At 41.6% G+C, this 27,768-nt stretch overlaps 2 protein-coding genes and 1 long non-coding RNA gene across 4 annotated transcripts; 1 reads left to right on the plus strand and 2 right to left on the minus strand.

Annotated features, from left to right (window-relative positions):
- Positions 1-586: 586 nt before the first annotated feature.
- rexo1 (REX1, RNA exonuclease 1 homolog) lies at positions 587-12,106 on the minus strand. Of its 2 annotated transcripts, XM_008332462.3 has the most exons (16): positions 11,637-12,092; positions 9,079-10,928; positions 8,898-8,999; positions 6,646-6,856; positions 6,412-6,560; positions 6,024-6,161; positions 5,782-5,905; positions 5,397-5,522; positions 4,626-4,766; positions 3,891-4,004; positions 3,709-3,782; positions 3,275-3,385; positions 2,576-2,691; positions 2,335-2,473; positions 2,008-2,128; positions 587-1,632 (listed from the first exon to the last, which is right to left on the minus strand). In XM_008332462.3, the coding sequence occupies exons 1-16, from the start codon at positions 11,824-11,826 to the stop codon at positions 1,544-1,546; spliced, it is 3,795 nt and encodes a 1,264-aa protein (XP_008330684.1). In that variant the 5' UTR covers positions 11,827-12,092; the 3' UTR covers positions 587-1,543. The 2 variants fall into 2 exon arrangements, 1 of the variants encoding a protein (XP_008330684.1); XR_003052298.1 differs by lacking the exons at positions 587-1,632; positions 2,008-2,128; positions 2,335-2,473 and having other exon boundaries at positions 2,675-2,691; positions 3,673-3,782; positions 11,637-12,106.
- LOC112488335 (uncharacterized) lies at positions 1,550-2,675 on the plus strand. The gene is made up of 3 exons (XR_003052299.1): positions 1,550-1,686; positions 1,817-1,912; positions 2,541-2,675. It is a non-coding gene; the product is annotated as an uncharacterized LOC112488335 (long non-coding RNA).
- Positions 12,107-14,589: 2,483 nt separating the features above from the next.
- On the minus strand, positions 14,590-26,848 carry mknk2b (MAPK interacting serine/threonine kinase 2b). The gene is made up of 14 exons (XM_008332435.2): positions 26,692-26,848; positions 25,908-26,141; positions 25,471-25,561; positions 25,150-25,251; positions 24,944-25,041; positions 22,531-22,610; positions 22,342-22,415; positions 22,129-22,233; positions 21,940-21,995; positions 21,672-21,767; positions 18,262-18,456; positions 17,988-18,152; positions 17,853-17,893; positions 14,590-17,743 (listed from the first exon to the last, which is right to left on the minus strand). Exons 2-14 carry the CDS (start codon positions 25,956-25,958, stop codon positions 17,470-17,472), a joined length of 1,428 nt encoding a protein of 475 aa, XP_008330657.1. The 5' UTR covers positions 25,959-26,141; positions 26,692-26,848; the 3' UTR covers positions 14,590-17,469.
- Between the last annotated feature and the right edge of the window lie 920 nt (positions 26,849-27,768).

A 27,768-nucleotide genomic window follows, 5' to 3' on the forward strand; every position in this document is an offset into this window, starting at 1 on the left:
AGAAAGGAGGACCACGGCCGCCGCACCTGCTGCTGCAGAGACGTATGGACCGCCTAAAGACGCAGCACTGTCACACTGTCACGGGCTAATTGTGCAGCAGATGTGGAAAAGTCCTGGGATCTTAGATTTACTGAAGGAAAAAGAAAAAGAAAACTACACTGGTTACTTCATATCTCAGAATGACTCCATAAACAACAGAGAACACACAAACTGGGAGATGGAGACTAAGTGGTGTCAAATCTGTAGCCTTGTGGTGGCAGGTAGTATTGCACCAATCTAGCCCGCCTGTAATCCACCTACTTTTTTAATTAAATTCTATTTGTTGAATGAATACTTCTGGACAGATGCTAGATCACTCCTGGTTACACAGTTTTATTTGGATTACACTTTTTGAATTTCTTTGTTTTAGTTCAATATGTTTTAAAGATAACAGCCAGGGGTCACTGTTGTCTGATTCTTCTCATACATGGGATCTCACGTGTCTATTGTGAGATAAAATCATCACTCTGACAAAGAGTGATGATTTTACTGCAGAGATCAGTAGTGAAATGTCACACCCTGGCATACATATCAATCAGAGACAGAGTCACATCTTATCTTAACTAATATATTTGTTGTTTTTAATACAAAAAGGACAAACAACCAAAAATACATACAGAAACTGCATATGTACAGCACTCTGTGTATTCTCTTCTGTCGTCTTCAACGTAAAACAGCACAGGTTTGTTAAGGGACCCGAAACCATGTTGTAACTTGATCGACCGAGTCTAAATTCGACAACTGTGGAACAACGGTATTCTTATCAGTGTAAAGCAGAAACACACAATATCACGCCTTCAACAGTCCTGGAGACTGGGGAACTTTGTGTTTCATGCAGTGGACAGCTGTGGATATGAAGTCTGAACAAGGCAAAAAAAAGGGTAATATTTATTATCAACTTTGACAAACAGGCTGAACATGTGTGTCAATTAATGATCAAGTATTATAGGATTAGTCTATGTAAACTAAGTGACAATAAATGTGGTGCAACGAGGAAAGTGCATTTACACAGCAATTTGACAAACTAAGACATTAATGCACTCGGTGTAGCAAAAAAAAAAAAAAAAAGTTTTGTGGTTAATTTGAACACAGATGAGGTACTCAGACTTTGGCCCTGGACAACAAGAGCGTCACTATAGTGCAATTCAGGCTGAGGACAGAGTCTGGCTTGATTTATTTTCATATTGACCTTTCAGAGGACAAAGTCCTGTCATTCTGCGTCGCTCCTCCACGAAGACACTGCTGAAATAAGAGAAATGCTGTGAGACTAACATTATTTAGAACTGAAGAAACCAACACGCAAGAGGGAACACTGTCAGTTTGGATCCTATTGTTCTGCGGGTGTTGACTGTTTTGTCCTCAGATATTGTGAATATGGACTCAGTTCTGCTCGGGCTGTTCAGCTAAAAATGCGCTGAACCTCCATCTCTGTCCTCTGACAGATGCAGGTCACCTGTCTGTAACCGACACAGAAGCAGGAAGTCATACTGCCTCAGGTCGTAGGTCATCTTTTGACTTTAGCATCCTCCTTGATCCTCCACATCATCAGCTCCATACAGGCAGTGGCGTCTTCACTGGAGTCGTGTCCGTCCACTGGGATCAGAGAAGAACAGGACATTAGTATAGAATGGAACACAAGAGAACCAGGTGAATTTATTGATGTCGTGTGTAAGTTAGTTGGTAAACATAAAAATATTTTTTTAAACAAATTTTTAAAATCTTAATCAGGTGACAGCAACTTAGAAAAATGTTGTTATAAACATTTTTATCTCTACAGGATAGAAGACATTTAACGTCATACACGTGAGAATGAAACCAGCTTTGAAAACACTGCAGATGACTGACATCTACTGGAGACATGACCACAGTGCAGGTGAATTCTACTTTTTTTTTCAAATTATCATCATTTATTAGAGAATGTGATTTAAATTTAAATTCATCAATGGAAATCCTTTCACATCTTCTTACCGTTGTCCTGGATGATGCGTTTGAGGTGGTCGGCCATCAGGTTCCTCAAGGCACGTTTGTAGGGCAAACCCAGACGGTGAGGGAACACGATGGCCGTGTCTACGACTGAACTGTGGATCAACTGGAATTTGACGGCAAAACAGAAAAATGAGAGTGATCATGTGATATTTTTATATAAATCATAAGACACAGCTTTTCTTGGGATTCACCCCCTGCTGGCCATTTATTATACTGCATTTAGTTATGGATTTCTATGCGGCCAAAACAGAAATCAAGGAGTGAGTGTCCACTGTAAACATACAGTTTATGATTGTGGTAGACCTGTACCTTCAGAGCCAGGAGGTCACTCTCCAGACTGTGTCCAATGAGAATGGATTCAGCACTGAACATACTGAGCAGCACGGCCTGAACATCTCTCAGAGTGATGGTGGCGTTTTCTAAGTCCTCCTGAGTCACACCTGAAAATCTGTTGTGTAAAAAGTTTGCTGCTGTGACAAAACAATTCCAAGTTGTTTTTCGTTTTTTTTTTCAAGTTGTCTCGATGCCAGGTGGACGAAGAATGGCTCACCGCGTGTTGTAGTCAACGACCTTCTTCTCAGGTTTGACAAAAGTGTCGTAGATGACTTTCATCCTTGAGTCGATGACCGTCACTCTGGTCAGCTCTAGGCCCAGTTTTGTGTAGCACTGTCACAAAAACAGATGATTTATTTTCTCATTGTTTACACTTTTACAGTCAAAATTTAATTTGAATTGAATTTAAAATGAATTTTGACATAATAAAACAAAAGGAAAATCTTTGAATTGAATTTAAAATGAATTTTGACAAAACAAAAGGAAAAACTTTGGATCATAAGTGGATCATAATGTATTTTATTATCATAAATGAAAGAAACAAATATGCTGGTTGCACTAATTTTCATTTCAAAAAGAGTCTATAAGAATTAGGGCTACTCTAGAACTCTGCGTCAAAAAGAGTCTATAAGAATTAGGGCTCTAGAACTCTGCATCACCTCCTCTGTTTTTTATTCCATACAAATAGACACAGCCTCAGTCTGTGAACCTGGGCTACACAGCAGAAAACAAAAGTGGATGTGAGTAAAGAAACCACTTCCCTGAACTGAAATTCCCCCGTGGATTCAAATGTGTGTCCATGGTCCAAAAATAATAAAAATAGACCTACAGTAATTTGACTCAGTAACTTTGGTCCAAGTCCAGTCGAGTGTTTTTCAAGTGTGGTGACATTTCTGGAAACCCGTGTCACACTCACCATCTCACAGTCCAAAGCAAACACCCCTCCGTTGCCATCTGGCGGTAGACGCTTACTGAAAGTCTTCACGTAGCCGTCCAACGACTCTTTACGTCCGTCCTGAACGTGTTGCTGTGTGAAAACGAAACGTGAACTCAGTGACTATGTTGAGCTCGAACAGAGAGGCACGTGGAGAGCTTTGAATTAAGGAAACTGACTGACCCCTACTGGCTAAATGGAATATAGAGTTCTACATTATTCAGGGCTGTCAAATTTAACAAATTGGAATTTTTCCAATTAAAAATGTTAACGCAGCAGCAGAATATATATCCAATAATTCCACCATCCATCCACCGCTCTAATACACAGTCAATACACATGTTATTTACACACGTTGCGAGAAAAAGTTTTCGTTTCACCTGAGAATCTCAAGCTTAAAAGACCATCTCTTGTACCTTGGACACTTGACATCCCAGAGTTCCCACAGCAGCAGAACAGCAGCTGTAACTGGTCTCCCAGCCTCCAGCCACTGACGCAGCAGACAAATGAGGTAAAAGAGAGAGAAAGAGAGAGAGAGCGACGGTCAGATTATGTTTGCAACAAAATGCCACTGACGACGACATGTGAACCAGGATACCTTTGTGTCTGCGTAAACGTCCCCAGTGAAAAGTGCATTCTTCTTTGCGTACACAGTTTCCACTGACGTTGATTCTGTACTCTGCCCCACATCGACAGCAGATTTTGTTGAAGGCTGGAAAACATTACGGTGAAAATCAAACATCGCGATTGTCCATTGAACAATCATGAGTGGATTTTTGGAAGAATTAATAAAACATTATCGTCTAAAATATCAACAAAGAGCTTGGATAAACCAAATCAGGTGGTGAGATGTCATAGACGCAAAACATGCGTCACTGCGACGTGAACATTTCTTAACCGATTGGCTAATGAAACTATAACAGGTGTAACCAAAGTGCATCAATTGAGCGGTTCTGTAAACCTGGTTGAACTAGAGTCCACAGCTCAACAACAATAACATTCCATCAGTACAGCATACACCATCAGACCAGTATACCATCATTCAAACAGACAGCTACATCTGTGTGTTGAGTTATGAGAACATTATACAACCTGGTAAAACAGGTTTCTAACTATGGATTAACATACTTGTACTTTTATACAATGATGCACTGATTTGACATCCAGCTTCACTCTGATACTCAACCAACAAGCACTCTTAAGAGCTGAAAAGACCTTAACTGTAGTGTGGCCTTGACTGTAACTACAGAACATGTACAATCTTATTACAATTACACAATGTACAATTATTTAACAAAAATATTTCTTTCACCACAGCTGAAAAGACACTTACGGTCTGGAACTATTTTTTTCTCCGGCTGGTTGAATATTAAAGCCTTCCCAGCAGCCTCTGGGTTTGATCTCGGGTATCCGTGCTCCTGGAGCTGCTCCTCCGTCATCAGATACGACTGCAGCTTCCTGTACAGTGTGGCTCCTGGAGCAAAATAATCATTAAAATAAATGTTTGCCTTTTGCAAATAATGAAAATGTCATATGAACTAAACAACAAATAATTAAACTCCAACTGTATTTTACATATTTTCTGCCCACTGGGGCATTTCTATTGTATCTACAAAAAAAAAACCAACTGGATGACGACGTTAGTCTGAAGTGAGCAGGTGTTTCCTGTAGCCGTTCTAATGTGAGCTACAGAGAACAATGGTCACGACTGACCGATTGTTCCCAAAGTGCAGTATCACTTTGGTTCTCATAACCTCAGTGTGGTTTTTACCATTAATTATCACGATCTAAAGACTTGATGAGCATGGATGATTAACAATAGTAGAGTTCATGTTTTTACTTAATAAACTAACCGAATTATTTACTTTACCCATGGTTTATAAATGAATTAAAGAAGACTCGCTGTAGTTTGGTGCTGTAGTTTGATGCTGTGGTTTGGTGCTGTGGTTTGGTGCTGTATCGTAAGGACAACTAGTTTGGTGCTGTAGTTTGGTGCTGTATCGTAAGGACAATAGTCTGCAGTGCAGTCCGTGGTAAAACAACAACACTGAAAGAACGACGACACACGTCAGGACCACAGGCGTCTGCTCTCGTCTCTCCTCACCCGTCAGTTTCTCCTCCTGCTGTTTACCCGTCCTGTTGATAGTGAAGCTGGTTGTAGCAGCCAGACGACCCCCGAGGACGTCCTCGTGGGACTGAGCCCTCCTGTTGGGGGGTAACCCTGGTTCCTCTGTGAACACAGGTTTGAACATAATATTAAAACCATGAAATAATACATTACACGCCTTGGTTTGATGTAGTGTCTCAGCTGAAGGTGAACGCACTTGAACGGACAAACTGAGGAGGGGACATTTGAGACTAAGACGACTTTCTGACATGTTAGAGTAAACATTTGTCAACACGAAGCGAAGTGACACATTCATTTACAGTGGTTAATTACTGTTACTACAGACTGAATGTAGTACAGCAGTGAACAGGGCTTGACGTACTGTAGGCAGGTGAAGGACTGGAGCTGCTCTTGCTCCGCAGTTTCTTCAGAGTATTGACAGCTATGTTGAGGTAAATGTTCTTACTGCTGCTGCGCTCGTACACCAGCTTCTCCTCATCAAGGCCCTGGAGAGAGAATCACAGCACAGGAATTCATAGGTGTTTACTGGGAGGTTTTAGTCAGACAGATATTAAGTCCCATTATTTCAGTCAGATCACTGCAACAGAAGTGAATTATGTTTACCATCTGGAAGGCAGCTTCTTCAGAGGGGCAGAATTTGACACATTCATCTATGAAAGTGTTGAGGTAGCGCTGGCGGATGTTGGTGGGAACTTTGGCCCCGAATTCAGAGGGGATGACCGGCCGCTTCATCGAAGAACTCTGGAAAAAGTAAAAAAAAAAATCATCATCCTCCCCCACACATTAATAAACTGCATCTGCTTCTAATAAATACAGTATATCAAATGCCAGATTTTGGCATCTGATGACAGCAGCATTGTTCAACGTTACACTCGATCATATATGAACTGATAACATCTCCACTATTACTTTCCTGGTTTGTTGGAAAACACTGTACACATCAACACAAAAACACAAACAACTGTCACTAAATGATGAACACAGTGGATACCTTCAAGGTCGGTGTGTGTGCCACCCTCTTCCCTATTATAGTCGATGTGGTTTTGGACAAAATACAAGCGGTGGTCTGAGGCTGGACACTCTGATGGGATTGGCTGAGGGACAAGACTTTACTCACAGTTGGTTTAGCATCTGCAGCACCTGCTGAGACAAAGACAAAAACAAAGACACAGAGGTGTCATGATAGTCGAATTTGGTAGTTGATGGGTGACGATGACTCTCGTACCTGTCGTGGTCACTGTGATCTGTCGGTTGGGACGGTGTGCTATTCTCTTCCTCTCTCCGGAGAAGCTGTGACCGGAGCTCTGAGCAGCAGCTTTGGCTGAAGCAGAAAGCTGAACAGCCTGCTGCTGTGCCAGCTGCATCCGCTGGTAACAGACCTCCTGAGCCGTCAGTCTCTTGTACGGACGCACCACGGGCTTAGAAGACGTTTCTGCCTGGAAACACAGAAATCAGTTTATATACCGAGGTGTGTGAACAAAGTGAGAGAGAACGATGGTAACATGGCAACGAAAAGAAGGAACGCCAGGATTATTTGGTGGCAAGGCAACAAGTGCAACATGATTGTACTGAAGCCATGGACAGTGTTATCAGTTGGTACATCCTTTATACCCTTATATTCCTTTATATAACAACAATTTGATTGATTCCTTTAAGGTTTACGGAACCCATTTTTATAACTAACCAGAAGCAATGACAATAATAATGATAAAAGATAAGGTTGATAATAATAACAAAAAAACTACAACATTGTCAATAACAATAAATTACAATGTTAATAATAATAAAACCAAACAATCCTGTCTTGTTTCACAAATCTATCTCAACAACCTCTGACATTTTTAAAATTTTAAAACTGTTTTTATTGTTAATCAGTTATTGGATGTCACTTCCTAATTATCCTCACATATTTAGGGATTTATTTGATTCAAAGAATCTTTAACTGGTTATCAAGGCACTGTGTGTAAAGGAGGTTTTTAGCAGAGATAAAGGTCTGAGTCTGTGTGGCTGCATTGTAATTTGAACTTCTGTTCCAAAATGTGTTCCTGTGCTGTTACTGTTTCAGAACACCTGCAGTAATGATTACACAGCAGACTGGTTTCCTGCTAACTAAAAACTGCAAAACAATACAACATTCAATGTCCTGACCTTCTGCTGAAATTACAAGTAGCCTGTAGCATTTGAGCCAAACTATTTTTTAGGTCTGTACACACTTACGATACTCAGAGTGCTGTCCAAATGTCCTAAACTCATGCTGTGTCGAAATTCTCCAGTAAAAGCAGTGCCTTCAAAGATCAGCCTGAGAAGGTGACGGTCCGCTGCTCAGACTGCGGCTGTGACTGACAGACTCACGACTCCTTTGGTAACACTGACAGCTGGTTAACAGTCAAATCAGACCAACTGGAAAACCCCATAATCCAAACTCTCCCTGTCTCACGTTACAATATTTGCTCATATAGTACTACGTACGTTCTTGTACGTTCTACCGCACCCATAATGACCTTTAGGACAAGAGTTTTACAGCCTGATAAAGTTATCCATTTCACTCAAGCAGTCCAACAGGTCTGTCTATAAATAGGAGAAAAAACTAAATCTAACACGCAAGCATGACTTAATGTGATAAAATAACAAACTTAGTGACACCGTGTGCAGTCATGGCTAAAATACTACAACAAGAATTGTTTCAGGGCTTCCTCTATGTCTATTGAACAGTGGTCACCACGGACCTGTTCCTCTATTATAGATATTAAACATCTGAAAGTGTCTCCACCTGCTGGTGGTGCTAGACTAATGATTAAACAACACTGAAGTTTAAGTGCTAAACCCATCGACCACTTCTGCTGAAATTTGCTTTATTTTGGTCATAATGTAAGGTACAGATTTTTTTAGTGACATCCAGATTCATTAATTCATTCAACCAATCACAGGAAGAGTTCCTGTTGCGCCATCACATTGCTAGGTAAAGGTTGAACAAACAGTTCCTTCAGCTGATCCATCACTATGTGTGCTAACAAATGAGTGGAACCTCACACACATTTCAAAATAACAAAAGGCATTTTTGCCTCAATGGACTTTTCTGTTTTTAAATCCTCCTTAAAACCCTACAGCATGTGACAAAAATTTTAGGAAATTATAAACTTTTTTTTAAATTCATATAGTTACAAATATACAGACTACACATGAATTGCTCATTTTTACCTGAAGTAAACCTGAAATACACAGTACATACAGCACAAAGAAAGCTGTGTAGGATGGAAAGCCATGACCTGGTTTGAAACACTCACACTGCTGTAGGGGAGATACAAGATTACAAAGCTTCCTGTGACTGTGAGAGTGTAAATGACGGAAGTGCTGTTTTGTAAAAGTGGACGTGACATGACTTGTTGATTCACCAGTTTGTAACTCACACACACCGTTTGTTTAAGTTTCATCCTGTTTCAGCACTTGAAGACAGAGACAGGAAAAAAAAAAACTTACATTTCCTTTGGCAACAAAATGAGACACTCTCTTCTTCTGACCGGGAAGGGGAGCGGACAATGTGCCCTCAGTGCTTCTGTCTTCCTCTGACTCCCTGAGAGGCTGAGAAGAAACAACACAACAAGTTAATTTAATGAAACTAATAACTGTCTAATCAATGTGGTAGAACCTGTGGTTACACCTGTTTAGTTTGCCTGCCCTTATCTTCCTTCTTCACATCCTTGGATTCATTGAAGATCCGCAAACACTCTTCCATCGGGTCCGACTCAAAGTCCAGATCATCCTGAAAACCAGACAAGTCGATTTCCACTTCGTCAAGCTCATCCTTTACTTGAGCGCCGTCGTCCACGCCGCAGTCTCCCTCGTAGTCTGAGGAGGAGGGTGTCAGCTCCGATGCTTTCCTCTTTTTCAGACTTCCTCTCTTTAAAGCATCGGCTGATTTTCTCACCAAAACCTCCTCTACCTCCTCGTCGCTGTCATCCACCACTATCGGCTCAGCCTCATCTGGACTTTCATCTCCAAACAAGTCGGCGTGGCTCAGACTCAGATGTGGACGTTTTTTCTCGGGTCTTCTCTCTTTTGTTAGGCTGTAGCTCTGCTTCGTCTTACTGCTGTTGGCAGAACTTCCTTTACTGGAGCTGCTCTTGGTCTCACTGTGACAACTGCTTTTACTCACCCTCTTGACATCCCTGTCTCTTTTACTACTATCAAGTGTGCCATTTTTAAGTTGGTGGTCTTTATATTTATTCTTTTCCTTTTCCCTGTCTGTTTTGAGTTTCTTGAATTCTTTTGCACAATTCTCAGTTTCTCTCTCTCGTTTGCTCGAGTCTATTTTCATTTTTTCTCCTGACCTGATCTTCACATCTCGTCCCACCATGTGAATTTTATCACGCGCCTTTTCCTTCACCTTGTTTTCTCTATCATCTCTCCTCTCCAGACTCTTGTTCTCCTTTTTTGCAGACTCCTGCTTCAAGGTTTTTATAGAACCCTTGCTGCTGCTGTGACTGCTCTTGGAAATGAAGGTTTTGTTCGCATCTTTAGACAGTTTATGGATTTGATCAGATTTAACATTGTTCTCATGACTAGCATGACTGGCCACCTTCGTCTTCTTCTCTATACTTTTATGTTTCACAGTCACTTCCTGAATGTCCGAGTCCTGTCCTGAATCCTCTTTATTCCTCTGTGTCAGGGCATTCGGCACACATTCTTTTTTGTCCTTTCTCTCCCTTGAAAAAGCAACTCCAGCTGAAGCCATGTTGGCTTTCCTCTGTTGGAGATTACTGAGGGACGTGGGTCGGTACTCTGTGCCAGAGCTCTCCTCATCAGACTCAGAGAAAGTGTATTTTTTGGTGTCCACAGTAGACTGCTGCGGATTCTTCACATCCACACACTCCTCATCTGACAATTCATACGTGGGCACTTTGTGTGTCCTGCTCTTGTTTGCCTTTAGAGCAGAGTTCACCTGATTTCTCTTGCTTTTCGTAGTGATCCCCGCTGAGTAGTTAGAAAGGGGGTCATATTCCATGTCAGTAGATGGTTTTGAATTATCCAATGTGTATTTGCACTTGAAAGATAACGTGCTATTTGACCTGTTTGGACTGATAGGTGGAGACGAAGGTTTGGGAGCGTGCGTCTGAGCAGAAGGCTTTTTCAGAGAAGTAGGAACATATTCCATTGAGTTACTGTTATTCTCCTCAGAGCCTGAATCCAAAGTGTACTTACTACAACCTGGGGTTGGATTATAACCTCCTGATGTAATTTGATAACTCCCGGGATCATAGGCCTGGTGAGAAGTGGCTGTTTTGTTTTTGTCAGACAAATGTGAGCTGCTTTTTTTCTCCCTGGGAGTGTAGGGCTCATCCCCAATTTGACAGAGCTTCTTCTGCTCCCTCTCCACCTCACTGCGGACCTCCTCAATGGCTCTGTTGACCAACTCCAGAGCACCGCTGAAATCTCCCGGGGCAGGCGACTTTCCATCATGCTGGTCCTGTGGCTTCACCACTTCTGGGTTGAAGGGATCGTAACCTTGTTCTGTCGGGATACAAGACAATCAGTCAAAACAAAACAAAACAACAAGGCTGCTCCAAGGCTGTTTTACTGATTGTTTCTGTGAAACATTCCATCAAATATTCTTGCTTTAGACTTTAGGCTTTGAGACAACCGTAGGTACAAAATGAGCATAAGAAACAGAAATGTAATTTAAACAATTGTTGGTATTTGATAAACAGTTTTCTTCATGTCTTGCATTTATGGTTAAGGCTACTTAACTATGAATAAGCTAACATACATGCTTCCAAATCTACATCAGTGGTGTGATGCTATATTGAATGTACCATTAAGAATAAATCTATTTAAGACATGGGATCTTTGCAAATTCTACAAAATGAGACTCAATTTTACACCAATGTTCCGACCAAAGTTTCTTTTTCTTTCATAAAGCTAACCATGCAGAAATGGTCAATAAACGGGAGAAAGAGTCGAACTTTAAATGTGAAATAACTGACATCAAAGACAACAAATGACTCGTCCTGTTCCTTTCAGACCGTTTGTCTTCATACAACTCATGCATTATAGTTTACAATCAGTTTATCTAACACATATCCTGTCATTTTGAACAGTTGACGCACACACATCAGCTGCATCCCCTGCAGATGTTTGAACTGTGTCAATGTGGCCAAAATGACTGGTAGCAAAAAAGACAGATAGCAGAATCTCATTGACACAATTAAAAGTTAGCACCTTTGTTTGCTGAGTGGATGTCTCTTTGCTTTTTAACGTCTACTGGAGCTCCGTAAGACGCTCGCCTCTGCTTGCTGTGTCTGAAGTGACAGTACGGTCTATTACAGCCGTTCCTGTCGCCTTTGCCCTCGCTGTACTCGGCGTAAAACGGGCAGTCAATGCCACGAAAGTAGCCGGTGGACCGTAACATTGTCTCCGTGTGTTGCTCTCATGCCCGCGCGAACTCAGTTGTCCGTCTGACTGCGTAGTTTTCGTCGTACTGCCGGAGCTTTAAACAGAACGTCGGAACAATAACATCGCCCCTATGGTGCCATGTTGGATTGACCAGAGATCGCGGTAAATCTCGCGTGAAATTAGACGAACTTCCTTCTCTGACGTCATTAAAGTAGCGTATGTGGACATGTTGCTCAGAAATGATGGTTCAGTGACAATACATGTTATGGATACGACTTAACGTTCAGAACTTTTTTATAAAAAATGAATAAATAAAAAAAAAGCTCACTTAAAACCCCCCCAGTATGGTTTCTGTACAATTTACAAGATGTTCTGACGTGTGTTAACGCTAAGCTCATTATCAGTGGCTCAGGTTTTCACATTAAATAAAGAGACAGGGTTTTCAGTGGTTTTATTTTGAAGAACACAGAAGAGCACTAGACCTGCAAATCAGCAGTACCGCTCGATTGGGTTTAAACAACGTTTGAGAGGCTGAAGACAGAACAAACATCCACTTGTCTTTGTTCTCCATTAGATAAGTATCAGTAGTAAGAGAGAACATGCAGCCCATGTGCTCTGGGGAAAAAAAAAAGTTGTTTGACAATTGCATCAGCTGCTTTGAATGACTTGTTCCTTTCAAAGCAACTATGTTGAAAGCACATAAAAAATTTTTTGACTCAGTTTAGGCTACCCAAAGGTGTCACGTTGTTTGTTGGCACCAGGAGGCAGTGAGGAGCAGGTTTAGTTACCCCATGTGCTCTGGGGAAAAAAAAAAGTTGTTTGACAATTGCATCAGCTGCTTTGAATGACTTGTTCCTTTCAAAGCAACTATGTTGAAAGCACATAAAAAAAATTGACTCAGTTTAGGCTACCCAGAAGTGTCACGTTAAGTTGTTTGTTGGCACCAGGAGGCGGTGAGGAGCAGGTTTAGTTAATGCAATGTTTTTTTCAAAGGGAAACTTTCATCTTCAGTTGCTGCTTTGGTTGGCTGCAGACTGCAAACAGAAACATTTCTTTGCCCCCAAGTTGTAAGTATTTCAGCAGCACAGGCATAATCGGTTTGTTGGATGACCACAGCCCATCAGAGATTGCTTAATTTCACACTAGGCCATTATGGATGTCCAGTCTGACAATGTGGACCCCACAAAGACATCAGCAACTCCTGCAGAGGCCCTGCTAAAACAGGACAAAGAGGCCAATGTTGAAAGCCAAATGCATATCCAGGAAAATGAAACAAAAATCAATGATCAATCAAAACTGAAAGCCAAATGCATATCCAGGAAAATCACTGATCAAACATTTTCATCTTAAAAACTAACCCAAACTAACCCATACAGTTGACAGTGATAAATAAAAGAAATCACTTCTAGGCCTTCAAGCCAAATCTAAAGTAATATCTCCAGCTAAACCAGTCACACGTCATCATTAAAGAAACATTTTAAATGTTCCAGCTACATAATCATCGGAATATCTCATTACTGCTTTCAAATGTAACAACCCAACTCACCTTCAGAAGCTTCTTAACCCTCATGCGTACACACACCCCGGCTTTTTGTGTCCTACTCTAATAGATCAGCCAATCAGGTTCCTCAATCATCATTACCTTCAGGTGTTGGGAAGTCAGAAAGAGGAGAATGTTTGCGTGCACAAATGCAGTGAGTTTGCGTATCCCAAATTTATTGAATATATTTTTTATTGTCATAGACCATGCATATCTAAAATGTTGCTGTAGTTTTTTTCTTAAACTGTGTCTTGCCAGCTTTTAAAAATACCTCACTTAGATATTTTAGGGTTATTGGGGATAATCTATGTGATAATAACACCAATTTTTCAGGCCTCTCTCATGTTCCTTTAAATATATCCAGGAATCATCCAGGAAAAAACAATGAATCTTAACCACTGTGGGGATTTATAAAATACGTCACAACAGAACATGTTATTCTACGTGCAACGATACAAAATGTCCAGCAGGCGGCGACATAAACCTGTGAAGTGACATGGTTGTTGCACTACAAAAACACCCTAACGTTGCATCATTTGATTTCCTCCCATCGTCACTTTAGGCCATCCTCAAATAGAACTTCCGCAAAAAGTCATTTAGATCCTGTCTTTTTCTTTTCTCTGTCTTTTCACCTCGTTTCTTCCGGAATTGCAGTGGATGAATGTAATAAGGGTCAAGAAAGGAGGATGAATGAATTGAATTGGAGGTGTTTTTCTTTCTTCTTCTTCAAAGTAGCACCTTCCACTTTAAATTCTTCCTTCAGCAAACCATAACAGTCAGCTGACTCAGTTGTTGATCTTATATGCTGGCGTCTCCATTCAACAGAATTCGTCTTGTATCAGCTGACAGTCTGCCGTGACACATACAGTAGCTGTAGCTCTTGCAGCAGGTTGCATCAGTCGTCACAGGTCAGGCCTGACTTGCTGTTTGCAGCGCCCCCCCTCTCCCGGCCCCCCGCAGATACACAAGCAGCACAAGGTGAATCTGCAGTCACATTTCAGAGTGTGTGAGCAGACGACGTGAGCTCAGACTCCCCAAGGACGTGTGTGACATCGGCAGCTGAGATATGTGGGAGCGGTACTGATAGAAGGATTTACGGCACTGACTCACGTGAAATGGTCCCAGCCTTGTCCAGGTGATAAGATGGCTGGTTAATATCCAACTAGTGATGCAGCGGGCAGCTCATATCTGCTGTTTTCAGCCCCCCCCCTCACACACACACACACACAGAAGCAGATGTAGTTTGAGACATTTTTATTGCGTTTTCTTAAGAAAAACAATACAAAAATTTTAAGCAACTGTCATAAATGTTGCCTTGAGTGAACTGCAATCATTCACGCGGTACAGTAAAGTGCTTATTATAAATCAAAAAAATATTTTTTTTTGTACTTAAAAGGATGCATTTGTTTCAGATTTCTTACTTAGGAGAACATTGATGCGGGGTCGATCCTGATGGTGTTATATATCAATTTAGACACCAGGTCTACAAATAGAAACATTAGATAACACATCAGCTCAGCATTGGTGGACTCTTAAGTACTTTTGCCTTTGGGCTACATTCAAATTATGGGCTGGTTAATTAATCTGTCCATTTAAATGATGAATTTCAATAATTCCACAGAAGGACAAACAATACAAAGTCGTATCATTTTTTTTTAAACCAGAAAAGGCAGTCGTTTAAAAAAAAGTTACTGCACTTTGGAAAAAGTAGAAATGGTCATGACCAAGTTAACTCTCATATCGCCTGGGATATTGTAGAGTATGGCCGTAAGGTGTGCGTTTTCTGAGTATCCAACCCTATCAAAAAGCTAGGGAAAATGTCTGATCCTCAAAATTGGAACCAGGAAAAAGAAAAGGCAGAATACTGAAGTGTACAAGTATTTTTTTTTTTCAAAACCCCAAGATTGCCTTGATCTTTAGCTTAATGCTTTGAGATTACTGAGAGATAAGAAGTTTCCCAAAATGTAGAAGAAACAGCTGCATAAACATATTCAAGTAAGTCTTATTATAAGACATAAACCCCACGAAGATTTGTAGAAGGTTTTTTTTTGTTTGTGAAGTATTACAGTGCCCTGTTCTCAGCATAACGGGTCCTTAGACACCATTTCCAGAGTACCGCTGTCGCAGTGCTGGCAACAGGACATGGACAATCAGAAGTGACTCACTTCTCACTGCTAGGTGACAAATCATGTGTGATCATGTGTGATCGTGTGTATGTGTGTGTGATGTCATGACTCGAACCCTCTTTGGTGAAATGGCTACAGTGTTGTGAGACCACCTCATCACCAGCCCATTACCGGTCAGTGTCAGAATGAACTTTAACTTAATCTGAACAACAATAGAAGGTGCGACTTTTACAAAAAAAAAACAAAAAAACAAACAAACAAACAAAAAAAAAAAAAACTTGCCTTCACTGGGCATGAACGCTCCAGATCAAATAAACAAACACTTTCCATTCTCTCTTCCTTTGTCTTACTCTCACCACATACTCTGACTTGTAAAAAAATAGAACATAAAAAAAGAAAACATCTGGTGTTTCACCTGATCTGAACAGCACCTGCATGAAAGTCACCATATAGAAAAGAAAAGCTTATTAACAGCTGTTCAAAAAAAAGAAAAAAAACAGTGTGGCACATTGTCATGGAGTTTTAAAACATCAAAAAAAAAAAAGTCAACTTAAAACAGCTACATACGAGGAAGACGTTTTTTTTTTGTTTTTCTTTATGTGGAATGCTTTCCTTTTTTTAACGTTTCTTTTTTTCTTTTTTAAAATCATGCCTCTTTTGTCAAGAGAGCTCTAAATTTGAAACGGGTTGGTCTCATCAGGAAAAAGGAGACTCCGTAAAAACCCTGGAAAAAAAGTGTTTTCTGATCAATTAAATAACATTGACCAAAATGTGCTTTTCAGCCCCTTGAAAGGAGCGTTTCCTTTTACTGTCAAAATGTGTCAAAAGTCAAATATATGATGCATATTATGACTGGTAGAAAAAAAAACTACAAAAGACCAAAGGGAACAAAAAAAAAATACAAGATATCTTTGCATTTAGGGGATAAAATGCTTTCCGAAAAAAACCAAAAAAAAAAACCACATGAATGAGTTTGACTTTCTTAGTCATATAATCAGCCTGTACCTACATCCCAGATATACTTCAGAGCAAACCTGGAAGTTTTTCTTTTTCGGCAGCCATGCATCATGACCCAAGTGAGATTGACGAGAACGACGTCAGTCGCCAAATTGTGTCTTAAACACTGACTATGTGGTCACTGATAATTTGGCAAATTTTCAAATAACATACTGTATGAATTGGTGCCACAGTAAATTAAAGCAGTTTGGAAACAAACACTCTTTGTTTTGGGAGCATTAATTCCCACAATGAAGAGTGAATTTTTAAATCAGATGTTTACATGATTGGCTTAAAAAAAAATCCTCAATGAAGGAAAAAAAAGTAATTTTTTTTTTTGCATGTCCCCCAGCCACATAATGGACCACAGTAGGCACGGAGAGCATTGGCCTCCAGCCCTTCTAACGATGACAGGAACAGCCTTCACCATGGTATATTGCATAAGCTTGTGCGAATCTGAGTGTGGGCCATTCATGCATACACATACAGACAAAGAGAACATTCCAGATAACTTAATTCACAGTGGATCCAGTTGTAACACGAAAGCAGCACAACAGGTTGTCCTTTGGTGTCTGAGCTTAAATGTAAAGATAAAAGTTTCTGATTTCTGTTTAACACCATTGAATGGAAAAAAAGAACATAACTTAGAAAAAATACTTCTGTCACTTTCTTTCTCTCTCTCTCTCTCTCTTTCGTTCTCTCTCTCTTACATCATAATTGGCCCTACTCCCCAACCTGGACCTGCACGTGTGTGTCTGCTGTATGCGCGTCCAGGGATAATGTGCTTCAGAAGTGCTGCAGAAGGGCAGAAGGCATTTAGAGGAAGTGCTGTGGGCAGCATCTTCCTTTACAGTGAGGCAATGGAGCCTGAATGGCAGAGGGATCAAGGCCAGCTAGAGTGAGAGAGAGTGTCCAGAACTGAGGAGGGGTAGCTCAGGCCAGTCTGAGATCTGGACACCAATCATAACGGAAGGTCAGGAGGTCGGGGTTGACTGGGTCAGGCACAGTCTCCCACTATCACCAGAGGGGCCAGGAGCTGACGAAGCTCTGCGGCAGAGACGGGACCTCCCTTGGGCTGGCTGTTCCTCTGCCTGCGTCGAGCGAGCTTGGAGTTGGAGGGAGGAGAGAGGCGCATGGAAGAGCCAGCAGCAGTTACGACAAACGGCTCCTCCTGCTGCTGCTGCTCTTCCATGCCGTCCTGTTCAGCCAGCTGCCGGTTCACAGCCATGGCCTTGTCAGCAAATAACGTCAGGTCCCTTGCACTGCTGGTTCTAATGGACGAGAACAGAAGATAGAATTCAGAATGCATAAATAACAGTATATACACAAGAGGTCACACTGTCTGAGTGAATATTTATATTCACTTCAGTGTATTCTCACCGTTGATGCAGTTTTGATGTTGGTAAAGTGTCAGACACACCCTGAATGTTACAGAAAAAAAAAAGAATTAATTCCTATAAATGTAAACTTCAGGTGGAATTAAAGCAACTTTTATTTGACACTGAAATCACTTACCCCCTGCACCCAGGGATGCTGCAGCACCTGGCTCGCACTCAGACGGCTTTTAGCGTCCCGAACCAGAAGTTTGGATATTAGATTTTTGGCACTTGAGGAGATGTGAGCCCAGTCCTTTTCTGGAAACTCATATTTGCCTTCCTGGATGCTTTCAAATAAATAATTCTGTGGGGGGAAAAAAGGATGTTTTATATTAGTTTTGACAACCCCGACTGAACACAGCACAGACCAGCTGACTGAGCAAACAAGGGTACTGTGTTTTTGTTTTTTTTACCTGACAGGTGTGACATGGTTCCCCCAACTCCCAGCCACAGTCACCTCCACAGCGGCCAACGAACGGAGGATACCCACTCAGCATGATATACAGGATGACACCAAGGCTCCACAAGTCACAGCGCTTGTCGTAGATCGTAGCCTCCTCACTAAAGGCCTCCACCACTTCAGGCGCCATGTATTCTGCTGAGCCACACTGTGAAGAACAAGATGTGTTTTTGTCCTCAATCATTGTGACTTAAAAAAAAAAAAAGAAAAAAAAAAGAGAGAAAATGGGGCAAAAAACTTCAACGTTGAATTCTTTCTTTCAGCTTAAATCACATGATTTCACATGCTAACGTCTACTTTTAGGTCTACCCGTGTGAAAGCCACATGCTGAGGTGCAGAGCTATTTCAGCCAAAGACACCTCTGCAACAGCGACATTGTGTGAGAAGAGGCGATGATGACGCAGGTTAGTGGTGAGGGAGCAGCAGACAGACACCGCTCTGCTCACCCAGCTGTACACAGATCAGTTATACAGGCTGCTAGAGTCAGGGCTACAGCTCTGACGATGCCGTGTTATGTAGCTCAGGAGGAAATAAAAAGAACGCTGAGCAGAGAAGCCGATTGGCCGACATTCAGAGACTCTTCGAGTCTTTGCCCATTACGTAACTTCAAATCAACCCTATCATACTGTGTGTTGGTTTAAAAAAAAAAAAAAAAAAGCTGTTACACAAATTTAAGTGTTTTACAATTTTTCTCTCTTAATCATTCTCCTGTTGAACCCTCTTGTTTTAAAAAAAAAAAAAAAAAAAGAGCTGTTACACGAATTTAAGTGTGTTACAATTTTTCTCTCTAAACCATTCTCCTGTTGAACCCTCTTGTTCCATCTTTCAGTGCACAGGAATGTTTACATCGAGCAGGCACCTATTGTGCCCTTGTACCAGATCCCAGCTGTCTGCTGACTCCTCCCCCTCCTCACCCTTATGCAATGCCATTTTCTGCATAGGAATCTCAGACAAAGCTGCTTCTGTCAGAGAAAAGACCCCAACCCCCATGTTACCAACAACAACAACAACATCATGTCTCGACTGCAGGGACCAGCTCCAGGATTGAGGTCAAACACAGCTGTCCCTCTCACATATACACAGACACTATGTTTTTGCCTCATTGTGTGGGCATAAAAAAAAAAAAAAAAAAAAAAAAACAACAACAGTGTGGTGGTTGTTTTTTTTTAACTATTGTAGACAAGAGCAAATAAGAGAAGAGTTCAGAACCTTCTTTAAAAAAAAGAAAAAGAAAAAAAGACTTGTTGTTCCTTGTCTGCTGCAGTCATGATAGTATAGTAAAATGGAATTTTCAGAGCACAAAGTAAAAGAACAACACCCATCATTGTTCCATGAAAAATGTGCCCAAACTGACCACAGACACAGCTTAAATACAACCCCCATTGTTTACTTAAGAACACCCAACATCTTTGGTTCTTGCAATGAGTCCCAACCTGAAGCAAAACTGCTGAGGCTGTTGACAGATTACCAGCTGCCACCACCACAACAGTGTGTGGTATTCTAACCCGGGGCTTTCCTGCAATCATGTGACTGGCAGACCATACTGACGACACACACCTATGTACTCAGTTACTCAGTAAACTGTAGGATTATCACCTCCAGAGGCTCATGGGAAACAATCAACCTGTTCTGTCATGTACCTCTATCCAACATTTACAAAATCACCAAAGTGCCTGGAATACTTTAAGTCGTCTCATTACTATCTTCATGCTAAAAGTCCTAAGATAGCTCACAGATGCTACATGTGAGCAGCGACATGTGTAAAGATTTAATTTACATCGTGCTGGCAACGTGAGTGTGCAGTCATTTGTGCCGAGTTCTCTGAAACTAAAATTAGCTTTTTCTTAGAAAGGTGCTTCTCATTTTTCCCCCAGTATTCCAGATGTTTGGTGACCAGGGAGCAGCTTAAAACATGGCATCAGGCCCTTAAGCAATTAATGCAATGCCACATGGTATTGTGCAACAAGTGTAGGAATGTGTGTAAAGAAGAGAGCAGGGTGAAAAGCCAACAGTCAGTTCAAAATCAGATAACATTGTTCCTGCGAGACGGAAAGAAAAAAAAAAAAAAAGAAAACAAGCCGAGCGCATGAGCAGACTGGAGTGCTTTGCCCTCCCAGTTGCCCTCCCCCTCCCACTGCTCAGCCAATCATATCTCAGTTGCTAGGTATGGGGGAGGGGGCCAAAAAATTTCCAGAACAAGCTGTATGCACAGCCTTTGTATATAGAGCATAAAGAAAGTGCAGGCTTGCTCCGTCTGTGGTTGGGGCCACAGGGGGGGAGACTAAACAAAAAAAAAGGTTTTTTTTTGCTGATTTTCATACCACAGAAGGAAAATGGAATGGAGTACGAGTGTGTTTTGGTTTCACTATAATTTCTTCATACCACAGGACGTGGCTTTGTTAATGTAAAAATGTCTCTCATGCAGTCTCGCTACATTCCAAAGCTAACGCAGAATTTCCTGTCTCCAAGGGCAACTTTTTGTCCACACAACACCATGACTTCCTAAAAGATCATCCACCGCACCAGACAGACAGGTTCAGGACGAGCTTCTAAAATACACTCAAACCCAACACGTGAGGCTCAAAAATACTCTCCTTCAAATAGAAAAAAAAAGGGATCGGCTCTCTGTCTGCAAGTTCCACGAAAGGAAGATGAAGTTACCAGTCTAGGAAAACCCCCACCCACCACTGTGGGGTAAAGCACACTCCCTCACCTGCTCGGTTCAGTCTATCTCGTTCAAAGAAACAACCGGACAACATGTGTTGACAAAACTAAAACATTTGCCAGTTTAACGTTATCACTTATCTCACAGTTGAAAAGCACTCTGTGTTTCTGGCAGCTGTTCAGAGAATTTGTCACATCAGTCAGAAGGTTAAATACTAATGACCCTGAAAACTCACGGGTTTGAATATTTGCTTTAGATAAGCACAGAGATGTGGACGTCAAACTGAGGGGAAAGTATTACTGATAGCTAAGGATGAACGCTACCAGACGGGGACACTGAAAGAGCGAGCCATGTGATATTTTGGTTAAACTCAGCAATGACGAACACTGGACTGTAAAACACAGATTTATTTCTCTCTACCAATCAGTGAGAGTTACGACGCTAGTGCCACTGAAAACCACCCAATGGCAAACAACCCAGCGGACTTCATACTGATTGTTTTACAGCCTACGAGCAGCGTTCTTATCAATGACCTCAGGAGGAAAAATAAAGGTGTTGAGAAATGTGACTAAGGCTATCATTTTACGACCAGAAAATATCAGCTGTTTTCTAGTGTGACAAAACAATTCAGCGTTTCCTTACGGACATTTTATAAACTGCTATGAATGAACAGCAGATAATAGGCGTATGAGACTTACAGGAGTGAGAAGCTCGGGGGTGGAGATGGGTGAGCTGTCGCTGTTCAATTTGATCCCACTGCCCAGGTCAAAATCACAGATCTTGACTGGGGAAATCTGGAAAAGAAAGAAAAACATCATTACTCATTTGTGTAAAGTTTCAGCTTAAGGGAATGTATGTGGTATTTTTGTGACTATGACTAAGGTTCATATTATAGTCCCAGATTTTATCTGCATATTTAGTGCCCTTTGAACCATTTGGACAAAGGTGTGGCTGCAATAAACTCACCTTGTCTGCACTCTCACAGAGAATGTTTTCAGGCTTCAGGTCCCTATGCGCCATTCCTGTGAAAATAAGATACATTTAACTCTGTGGATAGAGAACATGTGCACAGTAGTTTTGATGAAATCTTTTAGGATTGTTGCCATCCCTGGCTGTCGTACAGGTTGGTTTCCTATTTTATACGGGTGGCCTTACCCTTGTTGTGCAGGAAATCAAGAGCACTGGCAATGTCCTGCACCACATCACAGGCTTCCTGCTCACTGAAGTGCTGCCTCTTGTGAATCTGAGCTAAGACTGAGCCTTAATGGGGAAAAACAGCAAATAAACAACATTAGCATTACAAAAAAGTTGGCAGACCAAGAATAACTGAAAAGCAATCAGTACAAAATTAAATATTTTTAAAATTACCTCCTCTTAGCTTTTCAAACACCAGGTAGAATTTGTCTTCCTCTTCAAAGAACTCCACCAGCTCCAGAATGTTCCTTTAATATAAAGAGCCATTTGATGTATAGGGTAGAATGCCAGGGTATAAAAGACAACAAAGCAAGCGGCTGTGCAAATGATTCATCAGTAATTGTTGCGTGTCAATATGATTACCTGTGTCCCTGGCACTGGTAGAGCATTTCAACCTCACGGAAGACACGGCTGCGGCTGTGACCTGGTCTTTTCTCGATGATCTGGAATTGAACAATGCATTGACTTAGTCCAGCATTTCAAACTGGGCCACTAAACAAACATGAAGCTCAAATATGTTTGTGCAGTGAATGGTGATTAAAAAAACAAAACAAATAAAATAATGCAGCCTTTGTTCTGGAGTTTATAGTTGAGTGAAGGCCACCCCGATACACTGTACCGCAAAACCTTGCCTGTGGCAATGTTTAAAGAAATCTACTGGCACAAGAACTCCCTGATGTTTACTGTTGAGCAGGCAGTGTACCCAAAATTACATAGTCCATATGCAGTGCCCTATAACTGGTTCCAGACCAAACCAGCATTTTTTCCTGCTTGCTAACATTTGTCACACCCAGTGACACAGTTGCAGTGATAGCATAACCTACTTTCATTGCTGCCTGCCAAAGCAGCAACACAACAAAATGAGCATCACACAAGAACACTGGCTCTATATTTAGCCATTGCATGTGCCCTATATGCAAGTGCTCTCACACAACTTACTTCATGAGCCAAAGCTAAACTTTTGCCAAAGCACAATACTCTCTAAATTTAACTGCGCCACTAGAGGGGTCACTCTCTTTGAGAAGGGTCTGTTTAAGGACAGAAAGAAAGACTGCTGACTCCAAAGTAAAAGGACTGGGTTCTGCAGCCCCTGGTGGTCATTGTCTGTATGGGAAGCTGTGTGTGTGTGTTTATCCCCCTGGTAGCTGGATTACAGCTGCCACTGAAGCTTGGTGGGGCCAACTCTAGTGTGTGACTATGATTTATACACAGACAAGAGACCTGGGGGGAGAAAAAGTCTGTGCTGTGTTCCAGGCTGAGTCAGCAGCAACTGCAACTGTTAATCATCCCACTTTCTTCAACTCAAAACACCAACAACCTGATAATCACGTGCAGATTATCAATCTGAACAGAAGACAGTTATTTACCCCACCATATCATCCAAGTTTTTTTTCCAAAACCTAAATCAAAACAATCACCAAGTGACATAGCAGGTTCAAACATCAACCCAATGTTGTGAAATAATTCACTAGCAGAAAATGAGTGCCTCTTGAACCTTGCAGACATGTGTGCACCCTGCCCTGGGCTGAGCCTTTGGTGCTGTGGCTGTTGTTGAGATTGCAACACAAGGAGCCCACACATATAGCTCCGCCTGACAGTAGGGGGGAGGGTAGACGCAGAGGACATCTGGCAGGCGATGTCTGAACCTCACCAACTCACAAATGACCCCCCAATAACGGCAGACCCCGTTATTCCACCCCTGCCCCCGTGCAGAATTACACAGCCTCTGGAGATCAACAAAGACGTCCCAGGACAAACAGAATCAATGGACCGTAGTCACATTAGAGAACCTGGGTTTTTATTAATGTGAAATACTAACTGCAAAGAGACAATCAAGTAATATGAGCATGTTAGGCTAAAGTCTAAAGCTATGCTTCATTATTCAACATAGATAACAGGGAGTTCAAAACAGACCACACTGTGCAACAGTAGGTTAAGGCCGTTAACCTTTTGAAAAACAAGCAGTTGTTATGATTCTCTGAAAGTCAGCAGTTAAAGGTTTCATAATGTTTTTCTTCCCCAAAAAGAGGAAACGTGAATTATATTTGGGCAAAACAAGAAGATCCAAGAAGTTGTGTCATGTATGCACATGTCCACACACCACTTGAGAGAGAATAAAAAAAGTAAAACTGCACCAGGCGAGGAGAACAAAGCAGTGTAAACACCCTGGGTCACAACCCTCACCCAGCAACCTCTCCCTCCCTCCTTCCTCTCTGTGGGTTTTGTTTTGGCACAGAGGCTTGTACACAATGTTCCTATAAGAGCGACCTCTAGAGGCAAGAGGGGTAATAAAAAAGGGGGTGGGTACATCCCTCCCTGTCATCCGATAGGCTGTCGAAACACAAAAACACAGCCACTAGCTCACAGCAGCTAGTGGCGTGCATTCAGAAAAGCAAAGGAAAGGGAGGAAACGGAGTGAAGGAAGAGAGCCTCCGGACATTCACCAGAGACATTTAAGGCAGAGGAAACAGAAAAGGACGCTGGGAGTCTTTGGACAAAACCACTTTAGATTTCTAGAGGATAAACTAAAGTTTGCAATGACCTACATCCAACAGAACAGTTCTCCTCCACCCTTTTTCTTTCTAACAAAATGCAGGCACAGGGCCTGGTACTACACACAGGTCCTTTACACAATCTATGGCTCTATATATCTTCTAAATATCTCCTAAATTCTAGCCACAAACAGCAAGCCAGTGATACAAAACTGCCAAGCAAACTGTTTCCAACATGGTGATTCTTTTAAAACGGAATACAGCGTAGGTAATTAAGGTCTTACCTTTACAGCATACTCTTTGTTGGTGATGAGGTTGATACAGGTTTGCACTCTGGCAAATGCACCCTCTCCTAGCAGCTCCTCTTGCAGTCTGTAGACATCTGGTGTGAGAACATTCACAAAGTTAGCAAACACTGTACAAACATTCCCAAAATGAGGAGTACTGGCATCTAGAAAACAATTTACTTTAGTAAAATTAAAGCATTTACCTTCGAATCTCCCAGAGAAGCTGTCAGTTGCCCGGCAACGCTTTTTCTTCTTATTTCTCTTCTTGGCATCGGGGATGTCAATAGGCTGACTGGAGGGCATGTCTGTGAAAACACCAGGGTTTACATTAAAAAGTGCTGACGTGTGTCACACCCAAGCAAACCACCAGAACGCACTAAAGTTGAAAAAAACAAAATCGGGCCCAAAATTTCACCACACTATGTGTGAAAGTACGGATTTACTTTAGTTCTACCAGATTACTCCAAGTTTAGCTGGAAGTAAATTTTCAAGCAAATTAAGCCATTTAACACAGTCGCACTTACCATGTCTTGGGGAGGAATCAAAATTAAATGATGAATCAAGAAGATGGGATCCATTTTTGGTGAAGTCCTCTGATTCAAAGGGATTTTGACCCTGGTGGATGTCAATAAAAATGCTTATTGCAATCCTGATACTGGGAGCACTTAAAATTGATTAAACACTAGACTACCTTTACTTTAAAAAATAATAGATGGTAATATCTAAAGGGCTTTTCCATTTCATAAAAGGCAACATTTGGACAATTCAGTTATTGTTTAAAGTCATTCCTCCATTGGCTGCATAAACATGTGTCTTCAAACCACATGGTTAGGTTTCCAGTCATGAGATGTAGGACAGCAACAGATGTGTTTATATATAGCATAGTGAAGTCCATTGGAATACAAGACATGCTGACAACTGTGCTGTGAGTGACAAAAGACTTGCTAAGAGCCACACTCACCTTGAATGAACGGTGAAATCCAGTGACTTCGGTCATCTTATTTTGCACCATTTTGCTTCGATTTGGTTGATTGGGTTTTTTTTTTTTTTGGTTGGTGTGAAGCGGCGGCAGTGGATTTTAATATGGGAGTATCAATTTGCACTGCTCCAAAACTAAAAGTCGTTTCAGAGGCAGTCACAAGTGATGACACTGCGCTGGGTTGGTCAGCTCGCTGCTGCGCTTTAAACGGGAGCCCTGCGGATAAAATAAATTAAAACAAAACGTTACAAACTGCAGCAAACGCCCCGTCACTGGTGGTGTTCACGGCGCTTATATACATATTATGGATTTGCGTGGGCGTGGAATGAATACACATTTAACAACAAGCAACATCACCGTAGCACAAGCTAGCGCATGTTAAACGTCCGTGGTCATTATAAACAAGCGATGGCTATCGCCAGCACCGATAATAGGGCAGCTGGAAAACTGCACACAATTTCAGAGACAAAAGTAGGTGAAACTGATAAAGACTACACGACATTTAAAATGTGTGACGCTAAGGAAGTTGCCAGAAAGTGCGTAATGGTAAAAACCCGCATTGAGCGTTCGCATTCGCTTAGTCGACGCATACACGCTCGGGAGACTTTTCGCCGTCAAACAACTAACGGTTACTTCATTCGTTACATTAGTTGAATATGACGAGAGACTCTAAAAACTTTTCTGTGAATAACATTTTGGTGTCGCTGAGAAATGGAAGACGAAAACATGCGTATGTGGGAAATAAATGCAATTTTCGATAACTCACCCCGTTGTTAATTTTACAGCTCCAGTGTTAGCGTCTTGTTTTACCCACTGCTTCGACAGCCGCAGAGGACAGTCCAGGGAGATATCGCCTGATTGTAAGTGAGTGGAAGGTGACGAAGCTAGAACAGCGTGGGTGCTATTATAACCTCCACGCAGACTCCGCCTCCTTTCAGATAGACTACGTCAACAGACGCGGAGGGATCAAGTGTTTTCTAGAAAATACTCGACGGCCACGTCCCGCTTCGTTCAGACCCTCTTCACGCGTTCCTGTTTCGCAAAGCAAAAAAGATACACACGACGTTTTGACGTTGTCACAAAGGAATGATGTTTAAAACGTTCGAGTTGGTGTTGGTGTAACCTCTAACGGGAGTCGGAGCGAATGTTAGAAGCACTTTCCGATTACACGATCAGCAGTAAGAGCGAAATGGAATGCGGCCGCTGGGGCCTATTTTGTTTCACAGGATACACTATGGGACGCGGAGGGGAGGGGTAATGGGCAGAGTACGTGCACACGAGCACTGTTGGCTGTTCTGATGAAAGAGGCGTGAAAATTTCGGTAGTTGAACAACATGTAGACAAACCAGACCCACAAGGATTACAGAAAAAGGTGTACTGCTGCAACAACCTCACCACCACCACCAAAAAAACCCCAAAACATCCTTTGACAAAAGAACAACTGCGCTGCACGTTTGTTCAAAACAAACACACAGCGCAGTAGTAGACAAACCTCGAACACATCCCTGTCTCTGTGCATCATAAAGACGAGGGAATCTTTGCATTTACAATGTCCTCAACTTTTACCCTGTGATTGATGACTAAGGACAGATGGAGTTTCAAAGAGAACCACTCACTGCATGCATCTTCTCACGCACTGCACGACTTCAGTACTACGTCATAAACGTAAACAAACCCAAACCTTTGGTTTTTAGAAAGAACACCAAAGATAAGGGCACATGGCACTACGACAAAGGGACAGAGCCGGGCTTTTCAAAACTTGCGCAGGGGCCAAAATGTTTGATTATTTATCTATCTATTATTATATCTATTATTATGTATGTACAAAACTGTGTAAAAAAAT

Source organism: Cynoglossus semilaevis, chromosome 2, assembly GCF_000523025.1.
Source record: "Cynoglossus semilaevis isolate Cse_v1.0 chromosome 2, Cse_v1.0, whole genome shotgun sequence".
Taxonomy (NCBI): Eukaryota; Metazoa; Chordata; class Actinopteri; order Pleuronectiformes; family Cynoglossidae; genus Cynoglossus; species Cynoglossus semilaevis.